Consider the following 21,755-nt stretch of genomic DNA (forward strand, 5'->3'; position numbering starts at 1 on the left):
AAGTGAAGTCTAAAGTCTAAGCACTATGGCAGGTTTTGTTCAATGTGGCAAGGTTTAAAGGGGATGTGCAGGGCAACTTTTTGTTTTATACAGAGGGTGGTGGGTGCCTGGAACATGCTGCCAGGGGTGGTGGTGGAGGCAGATATCATGGTGGTGGTGTTTAAGAGGCTTTTGGATAGGCACATGGATATGCAGGGAATGGAGGGATATGGATCATGTTCGGCACAGACATTGTGGGCCGAATGGCCTGTTCTCGTGCTGTACTGTTCTATGGCTGTTTAAGTGATAAATATTTGAAACTAATCTTAAAAGTAAACAAGTTTAACTGGTCTCTGGCCAGGATTAGTTGAATGGGTTAATTGTCCTTCCTCACTACAGATCAAGAGCTTGAGTCACAGTCAGACAGTCATCTACACGTGATGCTTTAACTACATAGTGAGGTCACGGATGAGGGGAGTATTGTGGTTTCCTAGTTTGAGAAGGACATTCTTGCTATTGAGGGAGTGCAGCGTAGGTTCACCAGGTCAATTCCTGAGATGCCAGGACTGACATATGATGAAAGAATGCATCAACTGGGCTTGTATTCACTGGAATTTAGAAGGATGAGAGGGTATCTTATAGAAACATATAAAATTATTATGGGATTGGACAGGCTAGATACAGGAAAAATGTTCCCGATGTTGGGGGAGTCCAGAACCAGGGGTCACAGTTTAAGAATATGGGGTTGGCCATTTGGGACTGAGATGAGGAAAAACATTTTCACCCAGAGACTTGTGAATCTGTGGAATTCTCTGCCACAGAAGGCAGTGGAGGCCAATTCACTGGATGTATACAAGAGAGGGCCGAATGGCCTACTCCTGCACCTCTAACACTGTAAGAAATTAAGGCATGGGAGGTCAATTTAAGCTAAGAGGATCTATGTTGAAGATAGAAGCAAAGTGATGGAGCAAGTGAAAGACTCAGTGTGTCAGGCAGCATCTGTTACAGAGAAAGGTTGAACAAGTTAGGTCTTTATTCTTTGGAGCACAGAAGGTTAAGGGGGGACTTGATAGAGGTCTTTAAAATGATGAGAGGGATAGACAGAGTTGACGTGGATAAGCTTTTCCCATTGAGAGTAGGGAAGATTCAAACAAGAGGACATGATTTGAGAATTAAGGGACAGAAGTTTAGGGGTAACATGAGGGGGAACTTTTTTACTCAGAGAGTGGTAGCTGTGTGGAATGAGCTTCCAGTGGAAGTGGTGGCGGCAGGTTCGATTTTATCATTTAAAAATAAATTGGATAGGTATATGGACGGGAAAGGAATGGAGGGTTATGGTCTAAGTGCAGGTAGATGGGACTAGGTGAGAGTAAGTATTCGGCATGGACTAGAAGGGCCGAGATGGCCTGGTTCCATGCTGTAATTGTTATATGGTTAAAAAGGATGGGTGATGTTTCGGGTCAGGACCCTTCTTCAGGCTTTACCAGAATGCTGCCTGGATTCGAGGGCATCAGCCACAAGGAGAGCTTGGCCAAACGTGGATAGTTTTCTCTGGAGCGTCAGAGGCCGAGGGGAGACCTGATAGAAGTTTAAGAAATGATGAGCGGTATAGATAGGGTAGACAATCAGAGCCTTTTCTCCCAGGGTAGCAATGTCAGACTAGAGGGTGTAGCATTAAGGCGAGAGGGGCAAAGTCTAAAGGAGATGTGCGGGCAAGTTTAATAATAATAATAATGGATGGGATTTATATAGCGCCTTTCTAATACTCAAGGCGCTTAAATACTCAAGGCGCTTAATACTCAAGGCGCTGGTGGGTGCCTGGAACGCGCTGCCAGGGGTGGTGGAGGTGGAGGCAGATACGATAGTGGTGTTTTAGAGGCCTGTAAATAGCAACATGGATATATGCAGGGAATGGAGGGATATGGGTCAGGTGCAGGCAGGAGATTGGTTTATTTTGACATGTTGTTCAGCATGGGCATTGTGGGCCGAAGAGCCTGTTCCCGTGTTTATGGTCAAACTGGTTAATTAATAGACACCACCTCCATTCAATTAATCTCCAGGAAGCCACAACAACAGCCTCGCCCATGAGTTTCACTGAAACCGACATACATCCTTTAAAACCCCACACCTCCCCGCAGCGAGGAGACAGAGTCGCGGCCGCTCCGCCTCAAACAACCTCGCTCTTAAAAAAAAAAAAGGACATTTCATTTAAACAACGAAAACAGCCGGATTAATCCCCCAACAATCTGCTCCCGGCCCAACGTCCCCCAATTAATTAAACAATCTACAGAAATGCGCTGGGCCTTACAGTCGCTGTTTGCTGCTGCTCTTTATATTAAACAATATGTGAATACGTATGTTGTAATTAGTGGCGATCTTATCCCCACACACACACACACACACAGAGCCCCTGGTCGCGGCGAACACAATGGGCCGGGCTGCAGCAGGAACAGCCAGTGTATCATTTATTACACAGGTTCCTGGCCGAACCGAGACAATTACCGGGGAGAGGGAGGGGGAGATGTTGTGGCTCTGGGGGCTCGGCATTGAAAATATTGTTGTTGGCCTGATTTAAAAAATACATCTTCCGGCTACGCATCGGTTTACCTCCCGACAAAAATCACAGAGAGAAGGTGGGAGAGAGGGGGGAGTGGGAGAGGGAAGGGGGAGAGAAGGGGGAGAGAAGGGGAGAGGAATGGGGGGAGTGGAGAGAGAAGGGGGAGAGAGGGGGGAGAGAGGGGGGGGTTGAGAGACAAAGACAGAGAGGGGGGCGAGAGAGGTGACAGAGGGAAGAGAGAGCGGGGAGACAGAGACAATGGCAGCTCGCTGCTTACCTGGCCCATACGAGCGGCCCAACAGCCACGACAAGCTGCCGGCGATCTTCGCCCTGTGGAAGTCGTAGTGATCCAAGGGTTTGATCTCCGGGACGAGGAAGGATTTCCTCATTCCATCCACATCGACCATAGCAGAAAGCAAATGTGGCCATCCGCAGTGTGGGCGAAAATGGGGCGCTGGGTGGGTGGGTGGGGGTTCGCTGCCGGCTCCGGGCTCCGGGCTTCGCTTCAGCGGCCAAACTGCGCCTCGCTGAAGCCCATGGTGATGAGAAGCGCTTGGTCGTCTCCTCTCTCCCTTGTATCTCTCTCTCCCCTCCCGCAGCCCAGGTACTGCGCTGACTCACGCCGCTGCGCCTTCTCGCAACCCGTTCAGGTGTCCACCGACACGCTCACTCTCTCTCTCTCTCACACACACACATCTACAGCTCCATCTACAGGAACTGTCCTCGGCTCCCCACCACAGAACAACAAGCGCCTCCCCCCCCCCTTGCCCACAGACTACACTAGTCCAAGAGGCAACTGGGAGCCACACAGCGCCCGCCAATATCTCCACCTCAAGTCATGTTTATTTGTCACATACACATACGAGATGTGCAGTGAAATGAAAGTGGCGATGCCTGCGGACTTTTGTGCAAAAAGACAAACAAACTATAACATTTAGTCCCATTTTCCTGCAAAACAAAACACACACACACACACACACACAATTCTGGAAAACCTCAGCGGGTCGGGCAGCATCTGTGGAGGGAACATGGACAGTCGACGCTTCAGGTCAGAATCCTCCTTCAGACTCTGAAATCCTCTATTTATTCAGCGGGGGGCGATTTATTACACTGGATGTTTTCAAGAGAGAGTTAGATTTAGCTCTTGGGCCTAACTGAATCAAGGGATATGGGGAGAAGGCAGGAACGGGGCACTGATTTTGGATGATCGGCCATGATCATATTGGAGGGCCGAATGGCCTACTCCTGCACCTATTTTCTAGTTTAGTTTGGAGATACAGCTCGGAAACAGGCCCTTCGGCCCACCGGGTCTGCTCCTCCATGGCTGATCTATCTCTCCCTCCTAACCCCATTCTCCTGCCTTCTCCCCATAACCCCTGACACCTGTACTAATCAATAATTTATCCATCTCTGCCTTAAAAATATCTAATGACTTGGCCGCCACGTCCTTCTGTGGGAAAGAATTCCACAGATTCACCACCCTCTGATTAAAGAAATTCCTCCTCATCTCCTTCCTAAAGGAACGTCCTTTTATTCTGAGGCTGTGACCTCTGGTCCTAGACTCTCCCACTAGTGGAAACATCCTCTCCACATCCATTCTATCCAGGCCTGTTATTGTGGTGCATGAGGCTGAGGGGTGACGTTGTTTAGGTGTACAAGATCACAAGGGGCATGGATACAGTGAATACTCACAGTTTTTTAATTTCTCAGGGTAGAGGATCTCTCCCACTCAACCCCATTCTCCTGCCTTCTCCCTATCAGTCCCGACACCCGTACTAATCAATAATCAGGTTCAGGAGCTGCTTCTTCCCAGCGACCCATTAAGGATCTTGAACACTGCCCAACGCTAACCTCAATAGCAGTCGACAGACACAAAAAGCTGGAGTAACTTAGCGGGACAGGCAGCATCTCTTGAGAGAAGGAATGGGTGACGTTTCGGGTCGAGACTCTTCTTTAATAACTTTGATACTCTACAGACTGTTGCACTTGGTACTACTGCTGTCCACTATTATGATTACATAATATGACATTAATAATGTATTATAGTATTGATTATTGTGCATTTACATGCATATGTATTATTGTGTTTAAGTGGCTGTAAAGCTGCTGCAAGTAAAGGGCCTGTCCCACTTTGGCAAATTTTTTTGGCGACTCGTAGTCGTAGCAGGTCACCGTAAAACCGGTGACTGGACCTCCCCCCTACGACAACCTACCACCTAGTCGACATCAAGCTACGGCAAGCTACTGACAACTGGCGACCCATTAGGACGTCCACCTATGACCACACCTACGACAACTTACGTCCAAACAGGCGACAACCTACGGCAACCGAAGTCAACCTACGTCCACCTGCGACAAGCTGCAACCCTTTCGGCGACAACTGAAGACAATTCGGTTGTCGTAGGTAGTCGCCAATGGAATTCACAGAAGTCAGTACCTGGCGACAACCTACGGCAGCACCTACGTCAGGAGAAGACAAGCTACGACAAGCCCACGATCGCCGACTATCGCCAAAAGGTTTTGAACGTTTCAAAATCCAGCGGTGACCAGAAAAATGCTACGACTATTTGGGGGACTGAGGAGACGACTCACGACCATACAGGCGACACCCGCCTGTAGTCGCCTAAAAAATCACCTAAGTGGGACAGGCCCTTAAGAATTTCACTGTTCTGTTGTCAGTACATACGACAATTAAACACTCTTGACCTGACCCCCACTATTCTCTGGGTGAAAAAAAACATTTTCTTCATCTCTCCTCTAATCCTCTTACCAATTCCTGTATGTAATTTAAAGTATTATGAGTATTATAACGTTCATGTTTGACCCTAGCTCATTCCTCTCCTGACTCACAACATTTCCAAGGCATGTTTTCGCTGACTGGTTAGCGCGCAACAAAAGCTATTCGATACAATACAATACTGATACAATAGAACTTTATTTATCCCAGGAGGGAAATTGATCTGCCAACAGTCATAAAAACACAAGATGCATGAAATATGAAATTAAAGTGACAAGTGGAAAGGATTGGGGATGTGCAAATATTGGTGAGGGTGGGGGGGGGGGGGGGGGGGGAGGGGAGTCAGTCTAGCCCACGACAGAAGGGGGAGGAGTTGTACAGTTTGATAGCCACAGGGAAGAAGGATCTCCTGTGGCGTTCTGTGCTGCATCTTGGTGGAACCAGTCTGTTGCTGAAGGTGCTCCTCAGGTTGACCAGTGTGTGATGGAGGGGGTGAGCTGTATTGTCCAGGATGCTCTGCAGTTTGAGGAGCATCCTCCCCTCCAAGACCAACCTCCCATGAACCCAACTCCAACTCCACCCCCAGGACGGTACCAGAACTTCCTGATGAGCTTGTTAATCCTGTTGGCGTCCGCAGCCTTTCACTCTACCACGGTTCATGTGACAATAGACTGTGTGATGGATAACTGTCATGTTGTAATGGAGTGGAGTGCAGCTCCAATAACTCTCAAGAATGTCGACATTATCTGGGTCGAAGCCGCCCATTTTCTTGGTGCCTCAACCACCACCCATAACATTCACTTCCATGGTCATCCGGGCACAGTGGGTGCAGGTGTGGATTATCTACAAAATGCGCTGCAGTTACTTGCCCCGATACCCTGACAATACCTCTCAAATACAAGACTCATACCCCCCAGGAAGTTAAGTTTACTTACACAGCGTTGAAACAGGCCCTTCGGCCCACCAAGTCCATGCTGACCACCTGGTCTCTGGTGCTGTCAGGCAGCCACTCTTATGCTGTAGGTACACAAAATTGCTGGGGAAACTCAGCGGGTGCAGCAGCATCTATGGGTTTCCCCAGCAATTTTGTGTACCTTCGATATTCCAGCATCTGCAGTTCCTTTTTGAACACTCTTATGCTGTGCCTGGATTCACTGCAAGGAGACTTTGGACAAACTTGATTGTTTTCTCTGGAGCATGAGAGGGTGAAGGAATACCCGGCAGAAGTATATAAAATTATGAGAGGCATAGAGATAGGGTTGACCTTTCTCACAGGGTGGAAATGTCAAAGACTAGAACTATGGTTTTAAGGTGAGAGGGGGACATTTTTTAGGAAGATGTGTGGGGCAAGTTTTTTTGCACAGAGCGTGGTGGGTTAGGGGTGATGATGGACGTGTCATTGATGAAACTTTTACATAGACACACGTGCAAGCAGAGAGGATTAGTTTATCAGTTTATTTATTCATGTATTTTGTAGTAAATGCCTACTATGTTCTGTGTGCTGAAGCAAAGCAAGTATTTCATTGTCCTATCAGGGACACATGACAATAAACTCACTTGAACTTGAACTTAGCATCTTTTTTGGCATGGGCAATGTGGGCCGAATGGCCTGTTCCTGGGCTGTACTAGTCTATGTTCTATCACCAGGTCCACATCTTGCAAGCACTTACTAAGCAGCAGTAACGATTCAAGTCGGCCCACCCACCACAAACGATGTCATTTAACCAACGGCAGTAATGGTGTAAGTGCAGGATGCACAAGGTAACGCTGAAGGACTTCTCCATCGTCTGGATACACAAAGTAAGAGCTGAGTGGTGTGACCTTCCTAGACTGAGATAAACGCACAGGCTGAGAGGAAACATGGCATTTCTCCCAGTCCCCAAGCAGAGAGGAGGAAGGGGAATACTGAGCAACAGAGGGTGATGATGAGGGACTTGATTAGAATGGTGGAGAGTCTATCGATGAGCAACCAAGAGGTGCCATTCAATAGACAATAGACGCAGGAGTAGGCCATTCGGTCCTTCGAGCCAGTACCGCCATTCACTATGATCATGGCTGATCATCCACAATCAGTGCCCCGTTCCTGCCTCTTGCCCTTCACATTTGTGCCATTCACGCAAGGTGACACAGCTGGTAGAACCGCTGCCTCACAGCGCCAGAGAACCAGGTTCAATCCTCACCCTCGGGTGCTCTCTGTGTGGAGTTTGCACGTTCTCCCTGTGGACATAGAAACAAGGAATTGCAAATGCTGGTTTACAACAACAAAAAACACAAAGTGCTGGAGTAACTCAGCGGGTCAGGCAGCACCATTGGAAAAGATGAATCTGAAGGATTCTGACCCAAAACGTCACCACCCCTTTCCACTTCCCCCTCCCTCCCATGCCACCTATATTATTCCTTCCTCTGATTTCACAATTCTCACCTTTTCTATCCTTATCTCACACCTTAGTTTAATTTAGAACTGACCCTTCTGCCCATTGAGTCCACTCCGACCAACATTCTATCCTACACACACTAGGGACAATTTTACAGAAGCTGATTAACCTACAAACTCTTGGGATGTGGGAGGAGACCGGAGCACCCGGAGAAAACCCACACGATCACAGGAAGAACGTACAAACTCCGTACAGACAGCACCCGTGGTCGGGATCGAACCAGGTTCTCTGGTGCTGTGAGGCTGCAACTCTACCGCTGTGCCACCATGCTGCCCTGAGCTGCCAAAAGGGCTCAGGGGCGCCCTCTGCAGTCAAAGAAGCAAGCAGCAAGTTAAATCTAAAAGGCAACAATAGCCGTAGGGATGGTACACAAAATTGCTGGGGAAACTCAGCGGGTGCAGCAGCCGTAGGGATGTTTTGAGTGCTTGGAGGATTTAAAAGGGTGAAACTATTTCCCCAATGAGAGAATAAGGTGGGAAACCAGGAAGCTCTCAGTAGGGAGGTGGGAAGATGGAATTTTCTTCATCAGAATACAGTCAGTGATAGTAAATAGTTACAGCCAACAAGACAAGAACAATTTCTTAAATGAGACACCAGACTCATTGTTATTCTTGCTCCATGTCCCAAGCTGACAGCCTCAACTGTCAATTAAAATAATCCTCCATTTCTACTGAAAAAGACGCAGAGTGCTGGAGTAACTCAGCGGGTCAGGCAGCATCTGTGGAGAACATGGATAGGTGACGTTTCACAGAGTGCTGGAGTAACTCAGCGGGTCAGGCAGCATCTGTGGAGCTAAGGAAATAGGCAACGTTTCGGGCCAAAACCCGTAAGGGTTTCGGCCCGAAACGTTGCCTATTTCCAGAAGGATTTCGGCCCGAAACGTTGCCTATTTCCTTAGCTCCATAGATGCTGCTGCACCATAACTCAGCGGGTCAGGCAGCATCTGTGGAGAACGTGGATAGGTGACGTTTCACAGAGTGCTGGAGTAACTCAGCGGGTCAGGCAGCATCTGTGGGGAACATGGATAGGTGACGTTTCACAGAGTGCTGGAGTAACTCAGCGGGTCAGGCAGCATCTGTGGAGAACATGGATAGGTGACGTTTCACAGAGTGCTGGAGTAACCAGCGGGTCAGGCAGCATCTGTGGAGCTAAGGAAATAGGCAACGTTTCGGGCCAAAACCCGTAAGGGTTTCGGCCCGAAACGTTGCCTATTTCCAGAAGGATTTCGGTCCGAAACGTTGCCTATTTCCTTAGCTCCATAGATGCTGCTGCACCATAACTCAGTGGGTCAGGCAGCATCTGTGGAGAACGTGGATAGGTGACGTTTCACAGAGTGCTGGAGTAACTCAGTGGGTCAGGCAGCATCTGTGGAGAACGTGGATAGGTGACGTATCACAGAGTGCTGGAGTAACTCAGCGGGTCAGGCAGCATCTGTGGGGAACATGGATAGGTGACGTTTCACAGAGTGCTGGAGTAACTCAGCGGGTCAGGCAGCATCTGTGGGGAACATGGATAGGTGACGTTTTGGGTTGAGATTCTTCTTCAGACTGATTGTGTGCGTGTGTGTGGTGGGGTGGGGGGGGGGGGGGGGGTAGCTTAAAGCCCTGCGGGAATAAGGCAGGAGAATGGGGTAGAGAGGGAAAAACAGATCAGCCATGATCAAATGGCGGAGCAGACTTGATGAGTCGAATGGCCGAATTCTGCTCCTATGTCTTAAGGTCTAAAGAGCACTGAATTTTCCAATTAGAGTCATGGGATCATACAGCACGGAAACAGGCCCCTCGGCCCAACTTGCCCACGTCGACCAGGATGCCCCTGGTCCCACCTACCCACATCCTTCTATCCTATCCTATCCATGTACCTGTCCAAATGTCTTCTAAACGTTGTGGCGGAACTTACATATCACATCTCTTAATTTTGGTTTTGTCTTTTTGCACTATCATTGTTTGTTGTTTTTATATGTATGTATTTATATATAAATACAATTTTACATTTTTTCTCAGCTTATAATATTGTTCACAGTGTACCATGTTTACATATTCTGCTGTGCTGCTGCAAGTAAGAATTTTATTATTTTGATTTTATGTCTGTGATATTGGACAATTAAACACTCTTGACTCAATTCACTCTCACAATAGCACCTTCTCTTTCAATGTCAATGGTATTGGTTGCTTTAAGGAGCACATCCGTACGTTTGATGTGCAGGCAGTTCTGAGATAGCATGATAGTTGTGTTACTAAGGAATCTCGTGTTATCAAAGAATCCTTTTATAAAGGCAATTATGTTGATGGGGAAGGGGAGGAATGAGGATGAGGAATGGACACACTGATCTGTTTTGGGACGACAGATGGCACAATGGGCTAAGTGTTCGGCTGGCAACCGGAAGGTAGCCGGTTCGAATCCCGCTTGGAGTGCATACTGTCGTTGTGTCCTTGGGCAAGACACTTCACCCACCTTTGCCTGTGTGTGAATGTGTGTGAGTGATTGGTGGTGGTCGGAGGGGCCGTAGGCGCAGAATGGCAGCTACGCTTCCGTCAGTCTGCCCCAGGGCAGCTGTGGCTACAGAAGTAGCTTACCACCACCGAGTGTGACTGAGGAGTGAATGAATAATGCGATGTAAAGCGCCTTGAGTATTAGAAAGGCACTATATAAATCCCATCCATTATTATTATTATTTTGTCGTAAATGCCTACTATGTTCTGTGTGCTGAAGCAAAGCAAGAATTTCATTGTCCTATCAGGGACACATGACAATAAACTCACTTGAACTTGAACTTGAGAAGTGGGTTGGATAGCTGCAGACTTGCAATAACCAAGTTATTTTTCCCACAGGATTTTCATTAATAAAGATGTTTTTGATAGCTACAAGTTTATTTCGCCATTGCAAGCTAGAAATACTAAAGGCTGTATGATAGATTGTTAATCAGGATATGATGCAAACATTTTAATAGTCGCAATCACTTTCAATTTCCAAGTTAACTATTTTAAGTGGCCTCCTGCTGTGAAACTGGTAGCCCGCGTTTAGAAGAGACAATGGTATCTGATTACTCTGAGAAGGTTACATGGAAACAGGAATTTTTGCCAAGACTTTATTTTTCCTGAGACAGCTCTTTCTGCATGTTAATTTCCAAAGTAACTCTCTTGTGGCTTCTAGCTGTGGAACTGACCACCTGTGATTTTCATGTTCATGTGATAGCAGAATTAGGCCATTCGATCCATCAAGTCTACTCCGCCATTTAATCATGGCTGATCTATCTTCCCCTCTCAATCCCATTCTCCTGTCTTCTCCCCATAACCCCGTACTAATCAAGAATCTATCAATCTCTGCCTTAAAAATATCCACTGACTTGGCCTCCACAGCCGTCTGTGGCAATGAATTCCACAGATTCACCACCCTCTGGCTAAAGAAATTCCTCCTCATCTCCTTCCTGAAGGATCGTCCGTTAATTCTGAGGCTGTGACCTCTGGTCCGAGACTCTCCCACTAATGAGTTTCAACAATCATCTTCATTGCCATTTGGTAATGTGTGCAGAATGTAGAGAGGCACAGACAATACATACCCAGAGAGGTTTATTTACAGCACAGCAGACATTGAGACAATTTACATGTCGAGTCTCTGAGCTTCTTAGTGGATGGAGCCAGGATGTGGGTGACATTTTTATGATGCTGGGAAGTGGGTGCTGGGGTGACTCTGGGGTTCAACACAAGCACAGTGATCGACACTCATACCCAACGATGCAGAAACCCCTCCCAATGAGGATGACATTACACCTTCACACCGAGAAGTGATCTAATTGCAACCTGCAAATTTCATATGTACCTGGACAGGGTAGCAGATGACCAGAGGTTTGAGTTCCTCAGCTCATCTTCAAACCAAATTAAAAACAAACTTGGAACCCACCCTGAAACTGGGGGTAAGCGGCACGGTGGTGCAGCGGTAGAGCTGCTGCCTCACAGCGTCAGAGAACCGGGTTCGATCCTGACTACGGGTGCTGTCTGCATAGAGTTTGCATGTTCTCCCTGTGACAGTGTGGGTTTTCTCCGGGTGCTCCGGTTTCCGCCCACACTCCACAGACTTTCAGGTTTGTAGATTAATTGGTTTCTGTACATAGCCCCTCGTGTTAATCTGCGGGGATCGCTGGACGGCGTGGACTCTGTGCAGGGGCGGAAAACCCGGGGGGGGCCAGAGGGTACAGGTCCCCCCCATGTTTTGAGAGGTGGGGGACATCCCCCCCCCCCAAGTTTTTGTGATCCCGATTTTAAAATCTCAGTTTTTATCGTTGGATTGAGCCTCCGAAGCCTTGCGCGTGTGTGTGAGTGTGCGCATGCGCGCGTGGCCGCCAAAAAATGGTGTCCCCCGTCCCCTCCATGTTTTGATAGCGAGTTCCGCTCTTGACTCTGTGGGCCGAAGGGCCTGTTTCCACGCTGTACCTCTAAAAAACCCAACATGCTCATTCTAGACAAGAAGAAGTCATTTCTCTCTATTTGATCCTGACCGCCAAGGGTAGATCAGTGTTTAATAAGGACAAGCCTGGACTATCTAACCTGCCCTTATACCACTACTCCAGCCACTGTTCACTCACAGTACAGGGCAAACACACTGGCCACACAGAACATGGTGCCGCTTTTGTAACTGTGTGACACGAAGGTGTCGGCGTAAGCGTCCCACAGCGCACGGCTGGTGAGCAGGACATCCTCCTGGCCCTGCTCCCCGACGGTGACGATACACACCAGCTTGTAGCGGGGAGGCATGGCCATCTTGGCAAACTCCTTGATCTTCTCGCTCATCTCCTTGGCCAGCTTGCCGGCCAGATCTGGGCCGTAGGAGACGCCGCTGAGTTCCCCCGGCAGCAGCTCCTCCAGGAACCGCTGAACCGCGAAGGAGCAGAACTTCTGAGGGGGCTTGGAGGAGAACGGCGGCACCTAGAATTGGAAAGGGCAGCACGGCGGTAAATCTCTACTCTGTCCTCACCATTCCGTAATTGTAAAGAATTGATTTGCAACAAGAAATCCTTTTTTATTCCCTCTCTCCCCAAGGGAATTCCTGCAAAGGTACTTTCGAGATCAAGCAATGAAATTTTATTCTAGACAATAGACAATAGGTGCAGGAGCAGGCCATTTGGCCCTTCGAGCCAGCTCTGTGAGAAAAAGTGTTTCCTCCTCTCCGTTCTAAATGGCTTATCCCTTATTCTTAAACTGTGGCCCCTGGTTCTGGACTCCCCCAACATCGGGAACATGTTTCCTGCCTCTAGCGTGTCCAAACCCTTAACAATCTTATATGTTACAATGAGAATCCCTCTCATCCTTCTAAACTCCAGAGTGTACAAGCCCAGTCGCTCCATTCTCTCAGCATATGACAGTCCCGCCATCCCGGGAATTAACCTTGTAAACCTACACTGCACTCCCTCAATAGCAAGAATGTCCTTCCTCAAATTAGGGACCAAAACTGCACACAATACTCCAGGTGTGGTCTCACTAGGGCCCTGTACAACTGCAGAAGGACCTCTTTGCTCCTATATTTGATTCCTCTTATTATAAAGGCCAACATGCCATTGGCTTTCTTCACTGCCTGCTGTACCTGCATGCTTACTTTCATAGACTGATGTACAAGGACCCCCAGATCCCGTTGTACTTCCTCTTTTCCCAACTTGACGCCATGGATTATTGACATGGATATCAAGGGATTTGGAATTGTATTCATGAATAGTATTATCTGATCTGAAGCTAAAGCATTGTAGGCGGAGGACCTAAATTGGGATTAGTATAGATGGATGTAACCATCAGCATGGACTTGGTGGCCCGAAGGGGCCGTTTGTGTGCTGTAAACTCTGCAAGAATTAGCAGGAGCAACTTTCTGTTATTTCAAGTTATTCTGCCAACATTACAAACCTGTTCGTTGATGATTTTGGTGACTACCGGTTTCTTTGCAGCTATCTTCAAAGCTGTTCTCTCCTTCCAATGTAAAAAAAACACAGGATTGGTTATTTATTTCCTCATTTTAAGACTCTAATTCTTCACTGTTGGGGCTGGGCTTTTATGCACCTTCAAATTCTTGGTCAGTCTCCGGGCCACGAGAAGTCCGCTGATGCTGAACGAGGGAGGATGTCCTTCACTTAAAATATTCCCCATTGAACCTCTTCCTTTCAACGCTCCAGGCTGCAAATAAAAAAGAGGGAACTGAAGTGGGGGCCAACATTTAAAGAACAAATATGCCCCCAAATAATAGCAGGACAAATATGGGCTTCTCCACGTGGAAGCCTTCAGTTTCCAAGGCAGATTCTGTAATGTCACGAGACTTTAGATGCTGATGCTGGAATCTGGAGTCAAACACAAACTCCTGGAGGAACTCAGTGGGTCAGGCATCATCTGTGGAGAGAAGGAATGGGTGACGTTTCTGTCTATCTGAGGAAGGGTTTCGACCCAAAACGTCACCCATTTCTTCTCTCCTGTTCCATTGAGTTAGTCCAGCATTTTGTGTGTAACTGGAGAAAATGGATGGGTGATGTTTCAGGTCAGGACCCTTCTTCATCGAAGAAGAAGATATTCTTCTTGAATAAAGGTTCCTACCTAAAACGTCACCCATCCTTCTTCTCCAGAGATGCTGCCTGGCCCGCTGAGTTACTCCTGCTTTTTGTGTCTGTAAATAAATAGGAGAATGTTAAAAGAACGCTGGATTGGAGTAGAGGGGGTGTATCAAGACAAAGAGTATGTGGCAGGATTTCTGCTTCATATTATTGTGGAGGAACAAGCTCTAAACCAGTGGGCTAAGCAGAGGGATAAGAAGGGCAGAGAGAGACTAGGAGGGTGGAATGGTGCTCAACATAAAACAGTCCAAACCTCCTGCACGATAAATATGTGACCAGGCCAATCAAAGGCCAAGCGTAACGAGGATGAGGAAACCAGGGCAAAGCTGAGGATCAGAAGACTTTTCTCGGTGAAGAAGTCAAAGTTTAGTTTAGTTTAGAGTTACAGTGCAGAACAGGACCTTTGGCCCACCGAGCCCGCACTGACCAGCGATCCCCGCACACTAGCACTACCCTACGGGACGACAGATGGCACAATGGGCTAAGTCTTCGGCTGGCAACCGGAAGGTAGCTGGTTCGAATCCCGCTTGGAGTGCATACTGTCGTTGTGTCCTTGGGCAAGACACTTCACCCACCTTTGCTTGTGTGTGAATGTGTGTGAATGTGTGTGAGTGATTGTTGGTGGTCGGAGGGGCCGTAGGCGCAGATTGGCAGCCACGCTTCCGTCAGTCTGCCCCAGGGCAGCTGTGGCTACAGAAGTAGCTTACCACCACCGAGTGTGACTGAGGAGTGAATTAATAATGCGATGTAAAGCGCCTTGAGTATTAGAAAGGCGCTATATAAATCCCATCCATTATTATTATTATTACACACACTAGGGACAATTTACATTTACCAAGTCAATTAACCTACAAACCTGCACGTCTTTGGAGTGTGGGAGGAAACCGAAGATTTTGGAGAAAACCCACGCAGGTCACGGGGAGAACGTACAAACTCCGTACAGACAGCGCCCGTAGTCGGGATCGCACCCGGATCTCTGGCGCTGTGACAGCAACTCTACCGCTGCGCCAACGTGCCGCCCGCAACAAAGAAGAAGGCGGCGGTGATATTGAGTAGAATAAAACTAACTAAAGAACGGTTTTAAACATCACCTAGCGGAGTGGTTGTATTGTAAGATTATGAGACCTTAAGATGTGGGAGCAGAATTAGGCCATTCAGCCCATCAAGTCCAATCTGCCAATCGATCATGGCTGATCTATTTTTCCCTCTCAACATCGGTATCCTGCCTTCTACCCGTAGCTGTTACGAAGGGAAGGATTGGACCATAAAGGTTATGGTCTTCGAATAATGTCAGAGGTTTGACTGCAGTTCATACGTTCATTAGTGATAGGAGTAGAATTTGGCCACTTGGCTCATGAAGTCTACGCCATTCAATCATGGCTGATCCATCTCTCTATCTACCCCATTCTCCTGCCTTCTCCCCATAACCCTCAGAAGGCTATTTTCTGTGTGCTTAAGCAAAGCAAGAATTTCATTGTCCTATACAGGGACACATGACAATAAACTCACTTGAACTTGAACTTGAAGGCGGTGGAGGCCAATTCTCTCGATGCTTTCATGAGAGTTAGATAGGGTTCTTAAAGTTATCGGAGTCAAGGGATATGGGGAGGGGTACTGATTGTGGATGATCAGCCATGATCACAGTGAATGGCGGTGCTGGCTCGAAGGGCCGAATGGCCTACTCCTGCACCTATTGTCTATTGTCTATAACCCCTGACACCAATGAGGTGCCGGGGAGGGAGAGGACCATGGGTTGCCAGAGAGGACCATTGTAAATGTGATGCCTGGATCATTGTGTACGCCTTGTACCTGCGTTCCGTACTTCCCCTCCGGTGCTGCTTTGCTGTTGGTTCTTGCTTTGGTGGAGACGGGCCCTCTCTTCTCCGTGACCCTGATGGTGACCAGACTCTGCTTCCTGCTGTCCATACCGCCACGCACCGGTTGTCGGCAAAGCACTCGGCACCGGGACCTGCTCGTGGAGAGACACGGAGTGACACAGCGTGGAAACAAGCCCTTCAGCCCAACTTGCCCACATCGGCCAACACGCCCCATTCCCACTCGTCCCAACGGCTGTCACACCAAGTCAGTGGATATTTTTACGGCAGAGATAGATACTGAAGATTCTTGATTAGTCGGGGTGTCAGGGATAGAAACATAGAAACATAGAAAATAGGTGCAGGAGTAGGCCATTCGGCCCTTCGAGCCTGTACCGCCATTCAATATGATCATGGCTGATCATCCAACTCAGTATCCTGTACCTGCCTTCTCTCCATACCCCCTGATCCCTTTAGCCACAAGGGCCACATCTAACTCCCTCTTAAATATAGCCAATGAACTGGCCTCAACTACCTTCTGTGGCAGAGAATTCCACAGATTCACCACTCTCTGTGTAAAAAATGTTTTTCTCATCTCGGTCTTAAAAGACTTCCCTCTTATCCTTAAACTGTGACCCCTAGTTCTGGACTTCCCCAACATCGGGAACAATCTTCCTGCATCTAGCCTGTCCAACCCCTTAAGAATTTTGTAAGTTTCTATAAGATCCCCCCTCAATCTTCTGAATTCTAGCGAGTACAAGCCGATTATGGGGAGAAGGCAGGAGAATGGGGTTAGGAGGGAGAGATAGATCAGCCATGATTGAATGGCGGAGTAGACTTGATGGGCCGAATGGCCTACTCCTGCACCTATTTTTCTATGTGTACCTCTACCAGGTCACAATTCACATACTTGCTTTACTATCTTACTATCTACCTCATTGGTGACCATCAGACTATCTTTGATCGGACTTTACTGGCTTTACCTTGCACTAAACATTATTCCCTTATCATGTATCTGTACACTGTGTATGGCTCGATTGTAATCATGTATTGTCTTTCCGCTGACTGGTTAGCATGGGACAAAAAGCTTTTCACTGTACCTCGGTACACGTGACAATAAACTAAACTAAACTGAACACATTTGCAAAGACTTTCTCTTCAATTGCCTGATGCCGATTGCAACATTTCTGCTCCAAGTCACCAAGTTCTAGCCTGACTCCAAGCACGCACGCACCAAGACAAACGCTCCCTGTGCTCACTGACCCGTGTTAGCTCCAGTGAAATCATACTTCAATTGCAAAAAAAAACCCTTCCTTGTTTTAACCAGTGACCACCTCTTCCTTCCAGCCCACCAGCCATCACCCGTTCACACTAGTTCCATGTTATCCCACTCCCTACACACCAGGGGCAACATACTCAACAATCCCGCATGTCTTTGGGAATGTAGGAGGAAACCTGAGCGCCCGGAGCAGAAACCTACTTGGTCACCGAGAGAACATGCAAACTCCACACAGACAGCACCCGAGGTCAGGAACGATCCGGGTCTCTGGCGCTGTGAGGCAACAACTCTACCAGCTGCCCCACCATGCCACCCTAAAATCTATCACTATTTCTAGCTGTACTTAAATGCCAGACAGGGCTCTTAAAGATAACAGAGTCAGGGGATATGGGGAGAAGGCAGGAATGATCACATTGAATGGCGGTGCTGGCTCGAAGGGAACTATATTCTGTACTCTGATCTCTTTCCGTTTGCTCTGCCTTTTGTACAGTGTTTGGCTTCACTGCATTCACTTACAGTATTATCTGATTTAATTATAGATGGCATGTGAACAAAGACATTTCACTCTACCTCTTAGATCTGACAATAATGAACCATAACCAAAAGGGAAATGGAACTATAAATCCACATGTTCTTAAAGGATGGTGGGTGTATGGAACGAGCTGCCAGAGGAGGTAGTTGAGGTAGGGACTATCGCAACGTTTAAGAAACATTTAGACAGGTACATGGATAGGACATGTTTGGAGGGATATGGACCAAACGCGGGCAGGTGGGACGAGTGTAGATGGGACATGTTGGCTGGTGTGGGCAAGTTGGGCCGAAGGGCCTGTTTCCATGCTATATCTCTCAATGACTAGTGTAGATGGGGCATGTTGGCCGATGTGGGCAAGTTGGGCCGAAGGGCCTGTTTCCATGCTATATCTCTCAATGACTAGTGTAGATGGGGCATGTTGGCCGATGTGGGCGTTGGGCTGAAGGGCCTGTTTCCGTGCTGTATCACACTATGACTAAGGCAACAGAAGAGGTCCACAGAGTGGTTAAAAAGGGAGAGAGAATTATTTCCTTTTCAAGACAATGTAGAGAGTACAAGACCAGCTCGTGATAGAATGGTCTACACTCATCAGACCACAGTTTGGATATTGTGTACAGCCCTGATCACCATGTTACAGCAAAGAACTGCAGATGCTGGTTTAAACTGAAGATACACACAATGCTGGAGTAACTCAGCGGGTCAGGCAGCATCTCTGGAGAGAAGGAGCAGGTGAAGTTTCGGGTCGAGACCCTTCTTCAGACTGAGAGTCAGGGGAAAGGGAACTGCGAGATATAGACGGTGATGGAGAGAGATATAGAACAAGCGAATAAAAGATATGCAAAAAGTAACGAATGTTAAGGAAAGGTGGAGCCCACAATGGTCTATTGTTGACTGTGGGGTTGGTGATAACGAGTTATACAGACAAGACCTGGACCCTCACTCTCTGAACTGTTTGGTTCAGGTTAGAGGTACTACGCGGAAACAGGCCCTTCGGCCCACCGAGTCCGCACCGACCAGCGATCCCCGCACACTCACACTATCCTACACTAGTGACAAGTTTTACTCTTACACCAAGCCAATTTATCTTAAAAAAACTGTACTTCATTGGAGTGTGAGAGGAAACCAAAGATCTCGGAGGAAACCAACGCAGGTCACGGGGAGAACATGCAAACTCCGTGCAGACAGCACCCGAAGCCAGGATCGAACCCGGGAACTGGCGTTGCTCCTTCATTGACCCAGGTCCGCTGGAGCCTCGACAGCACATGAAGAGTGGTCACCACAGAGAAGGCAGTGGTTTGAGGAGCAGTCCCAATGCCACCCTCACCAAGGCAACAGTGTGGTCAATGTTTAAACTATCGGTTTGGACACTTATCGGATGTCCAAAGATATTATTTAATTTAAACTTTCACTGCACTGTTCTTACCTGCCGTTCCAGACCAGGTTAAAGATCTCCGAGACCTTGTTGACCACAGAACCTTCCGTTCCACAAGCACGACTCAAACCCTCACATCACACCTTCCAGCATTTATTTGCTCCACTCAGGACTGGCGTTACGTCACACCAGCCAGCAACTATTGGGGTGGAAGATTGCAACCTTCACATAGTCCGCCCTGTTTCGACTAATGCAATCAACTTGACGTGCACAAACGGAAGATCAAATAGAACAAGTTGTCCAACAACTTTAGGCTGTGCACGCCACACGAAAGGAGAAGCCAACAACTTTACATTAGATCGCAGGCTGGAATGGGCATGGGTTGGGTTAGAAAGGGAGGAGGTTGGGTTAGAAAGGGAGGAGGTGAAGTGGGAGGGTTGGTGAGGTACACAAGGACACACCAGCGAGATCTGAAAGACAAATGTTTACGTTGAGTGTTGTTAACAACCGTGATACTAGGAAAGCAATTCATCAGTATCTGGGTTGGATGGGAGCAAAGACCTTGCTGGCATCTGTCAAGCAGTCAGGCCTCAGCTAGAAGTAAATATTTATCCTGGTGTGAAAGCGAAATCATTTGAGTTATCGCATAGATAAACGCTGAACAATTCCGAGTGAGAGCAGCCATCTCATAACTCAGCCTGACGATTCATCACAGCTCTCAGTGAGGGAGCACTTCACCGTAAGTGTCTGACCCAAGGCTCAGAAATTAAAAAATATCCAGACTGAGTAAACACGATAGATTTGAATGGAGAGTGTTCTCCTGTGATTCATTGGACTATTGTGGAAGGCATTTACAGAGTGATCCCTGCACACTTGGTGTGGGGTAACGAACGTCATCTCAGCCCAAACCCACAATGTCAAGCACTCACTGACTTCATAGAAACATAGAAAATAGGGACAGGAGTAGGCCATTCAGCCCTTCGAGCCAGCACCACCATTCAATATGATCATGGCTGATCATCCAGAATCAGTACCCAGTTCCTATATATATATTTTACACTGTACATATATATATATATATATATATATATATATATATATATATATATATATATATATATATATGAAAGATAATACTGTGTGTGCATATATATATATATATATATATATATATATATATATATATATACACACACACATATATATATATATATATATATATATATATAAGATACTACTGTGTGTGTGTGTGTATATATATATAATTATAAGATAATACTATGTATATATATATAATTGTAAGATAATACTGTGTATATATATATATATGTATGTATATAAGACAATACTGTATTATGTTTACATATCTGTCGTGCTGTTGTAAGTAAGAATGTCATTGTTCCGTTTCGGGACACGTGACAATAAAACACTCTTTACTCTTAGTGCTGGATTGTCTAAGGTATGATCACTCTTCCAGCCTGTCCAATCTCCTCCCATAACCAAAATGCTCCAATTCCAGTGAATCTGCTACTCCAGCATCCTGCTGTTCCTCTCCACTCTCTCTGCCGTGCCCCTGTCACAAGCTCCAGGTCACAGCCACTGGCCTGCATCCAAGAGTCTGACCCAACTGCCTCTCACCTACACCCACTGTGTGCCCATTATTCTAACATACACTTGTCTGGTCATTCATGTGTAGGAAGGAACTGCAGAAACTGGTTTAAACCAAAGATTGACACAAAAAGCTGGAGTAACTCAACGGGACAGGCAGCATCTCTGGAGAAAAGGAATGGGTGACGTTTCGGGTCAAGGTCTGAAGAAGGGTCTTGACCCAAAATGTCACCCATTCCTTCTCTCCAGAGATTCTGCCTGTCCCGCTGAGTTACTCCAGCATTTTGTGTCCATCTATGATCATTCATGTTGTGACTTGGGAGGTAGTTGGATGTATTCAAACTGTGCAAACAAGATTAAAGTAATCTAGATTAATTGTCTTGGGCTGGGCTGTGTGTTCTTGCCTAAATTAATCTTGAAGAGGTTGCCAGGTGAGCAACACCTGAAAAACATGGACCTGGTGCAGCAAAAAAATAATTCAAACGGCAGACATCAAAGCTGTTGTTAATGTTTTGATATGAATGGCCAGCGAGGTTGACTGTTAGTGTGTGTGTGTGTGTGTGTTTTCCATATAACCATATAACAATTACAGCACGGAAACAGGCCATCTCGACCCTACGAGTCCGTGCCGAACACGTATTCTCCCCTAGTCCCATATACCTGCGCTCAGACCATAACCCTCCATTCCTTTCCCGTCCATATAACTATCCAATTTATTTTTAAATGATAAAAACGAACCTGCCTCCACCACCTTCACTGGAAGCTCATTCCACACAGCCACCACTCTCTGAGTAAAGAAGTTCCCCCTCATGTTACCCCTAAACTTCTGTCCCTTAATTCTCAAGTCATGTCCCCTTGT

At 47.2% G+C, this 21,755-nt stretch overlaps 2 protein-coding genes across 4 annotated transcripts in view; both read right to left on the minus strand.

Annotated features, from left to right (window-relative positions):
- camsap3 (calmodulin regulated spectrin associated protein family member 3) overlaps nucleotides 1-3,250 on the minus strand; it is an 87,020-nt gene extending 83,770 nt beyond the window's left edge. For 2 of the 3 annotated variants that reach the window (XM_033051021.1, XM_033051022.1), the window contains exon 1: nucleotides 2,814-3,249. In XM_033051021.1, coding sequence (XP_032906912.1) covers nucleotides 2,814-2,943 — 130 coding nt within the window. In that variant the 5' untranslated portion in view covers nucleotides 2,944-3,249. Of the gene's footprint in view, nucleotides 1-2,813 lie in introns of all 3 variants that reach the window. The other variant, XM_033051020.1, reaches the window with a different exon arrangement.
- An 8,584-nt stretch (nucleotides 3,251-11,834) lies between these two features.
- Nucleotides 11,835-19,425, minus strand: LOC116991911 (tctex1 domain-containing protein 1-like). Its single transcript, XM_033050891.1, has 5 exons — nucleotides 19,340-19,425; nucleotides 16,101-16,260; nucleotides 13,750-13,863; nucleotides 13,597-13,659; nucleotides 11,835-12,630 (listed from the first exon to the last, which is right to left on the minus strand). Exons 2-5 carry the CDS (start codon nucleotides 16,215-16,217, stop codon nucleotides 12,283-12,285), a joined length of 642 nt encoding a protein of 213 aa, XP_032906782.1. The 5' UTR covers nucleotides 16,218-16,260; nucleotides 19,340-19,425; the 3' UTR covers nucleotides 11,835-12,282.
- Nucleotides 19,426-21,755: the final 2,330 nt, after the last annotated feature.

Source organism: Amblyraja radiata, chromosome 35, assembly GCF_010909765.2.
Source record: "Amblyraja radiata isolate CabotCenter1 chromosome 35, sAmbRad1.1.pri, whole genome shotgun sequence".
NCBI classification, from domain to species: domain Eukaryota; kingdom Metazoa; phylum Chordata; class Chondrichthyes; order Rajiformes; family Rajidae; genus Amblyraja; species Amblyraja radiata.

Excerpts from the sequence above, each read along its gene's own strand:
- LOC116991911 (XM_033050891.1), bottom strand. The coding sequence starts at position 16,217 with ATGGACAGCAGGAAGCAGAGTCTGGTCACCATCAGGGTCACGGAGAAG. Across the intron at positions 13,864-16,100 it reads AGGGGAAGTACGGAACGCAG|CCTGGAGCGTTGAAAGGAAG; the intron begins GTACAAGGCGTA and ends TTTTATTTGCAG. Across the intron at positions 13,660-13,749 it reads GACTGACCAAGAATTTGAAG|GAGAGAACAGCTTTGAAGAT; the intron begins GTGCATAAAAGC and ends TTACATTGGAAG.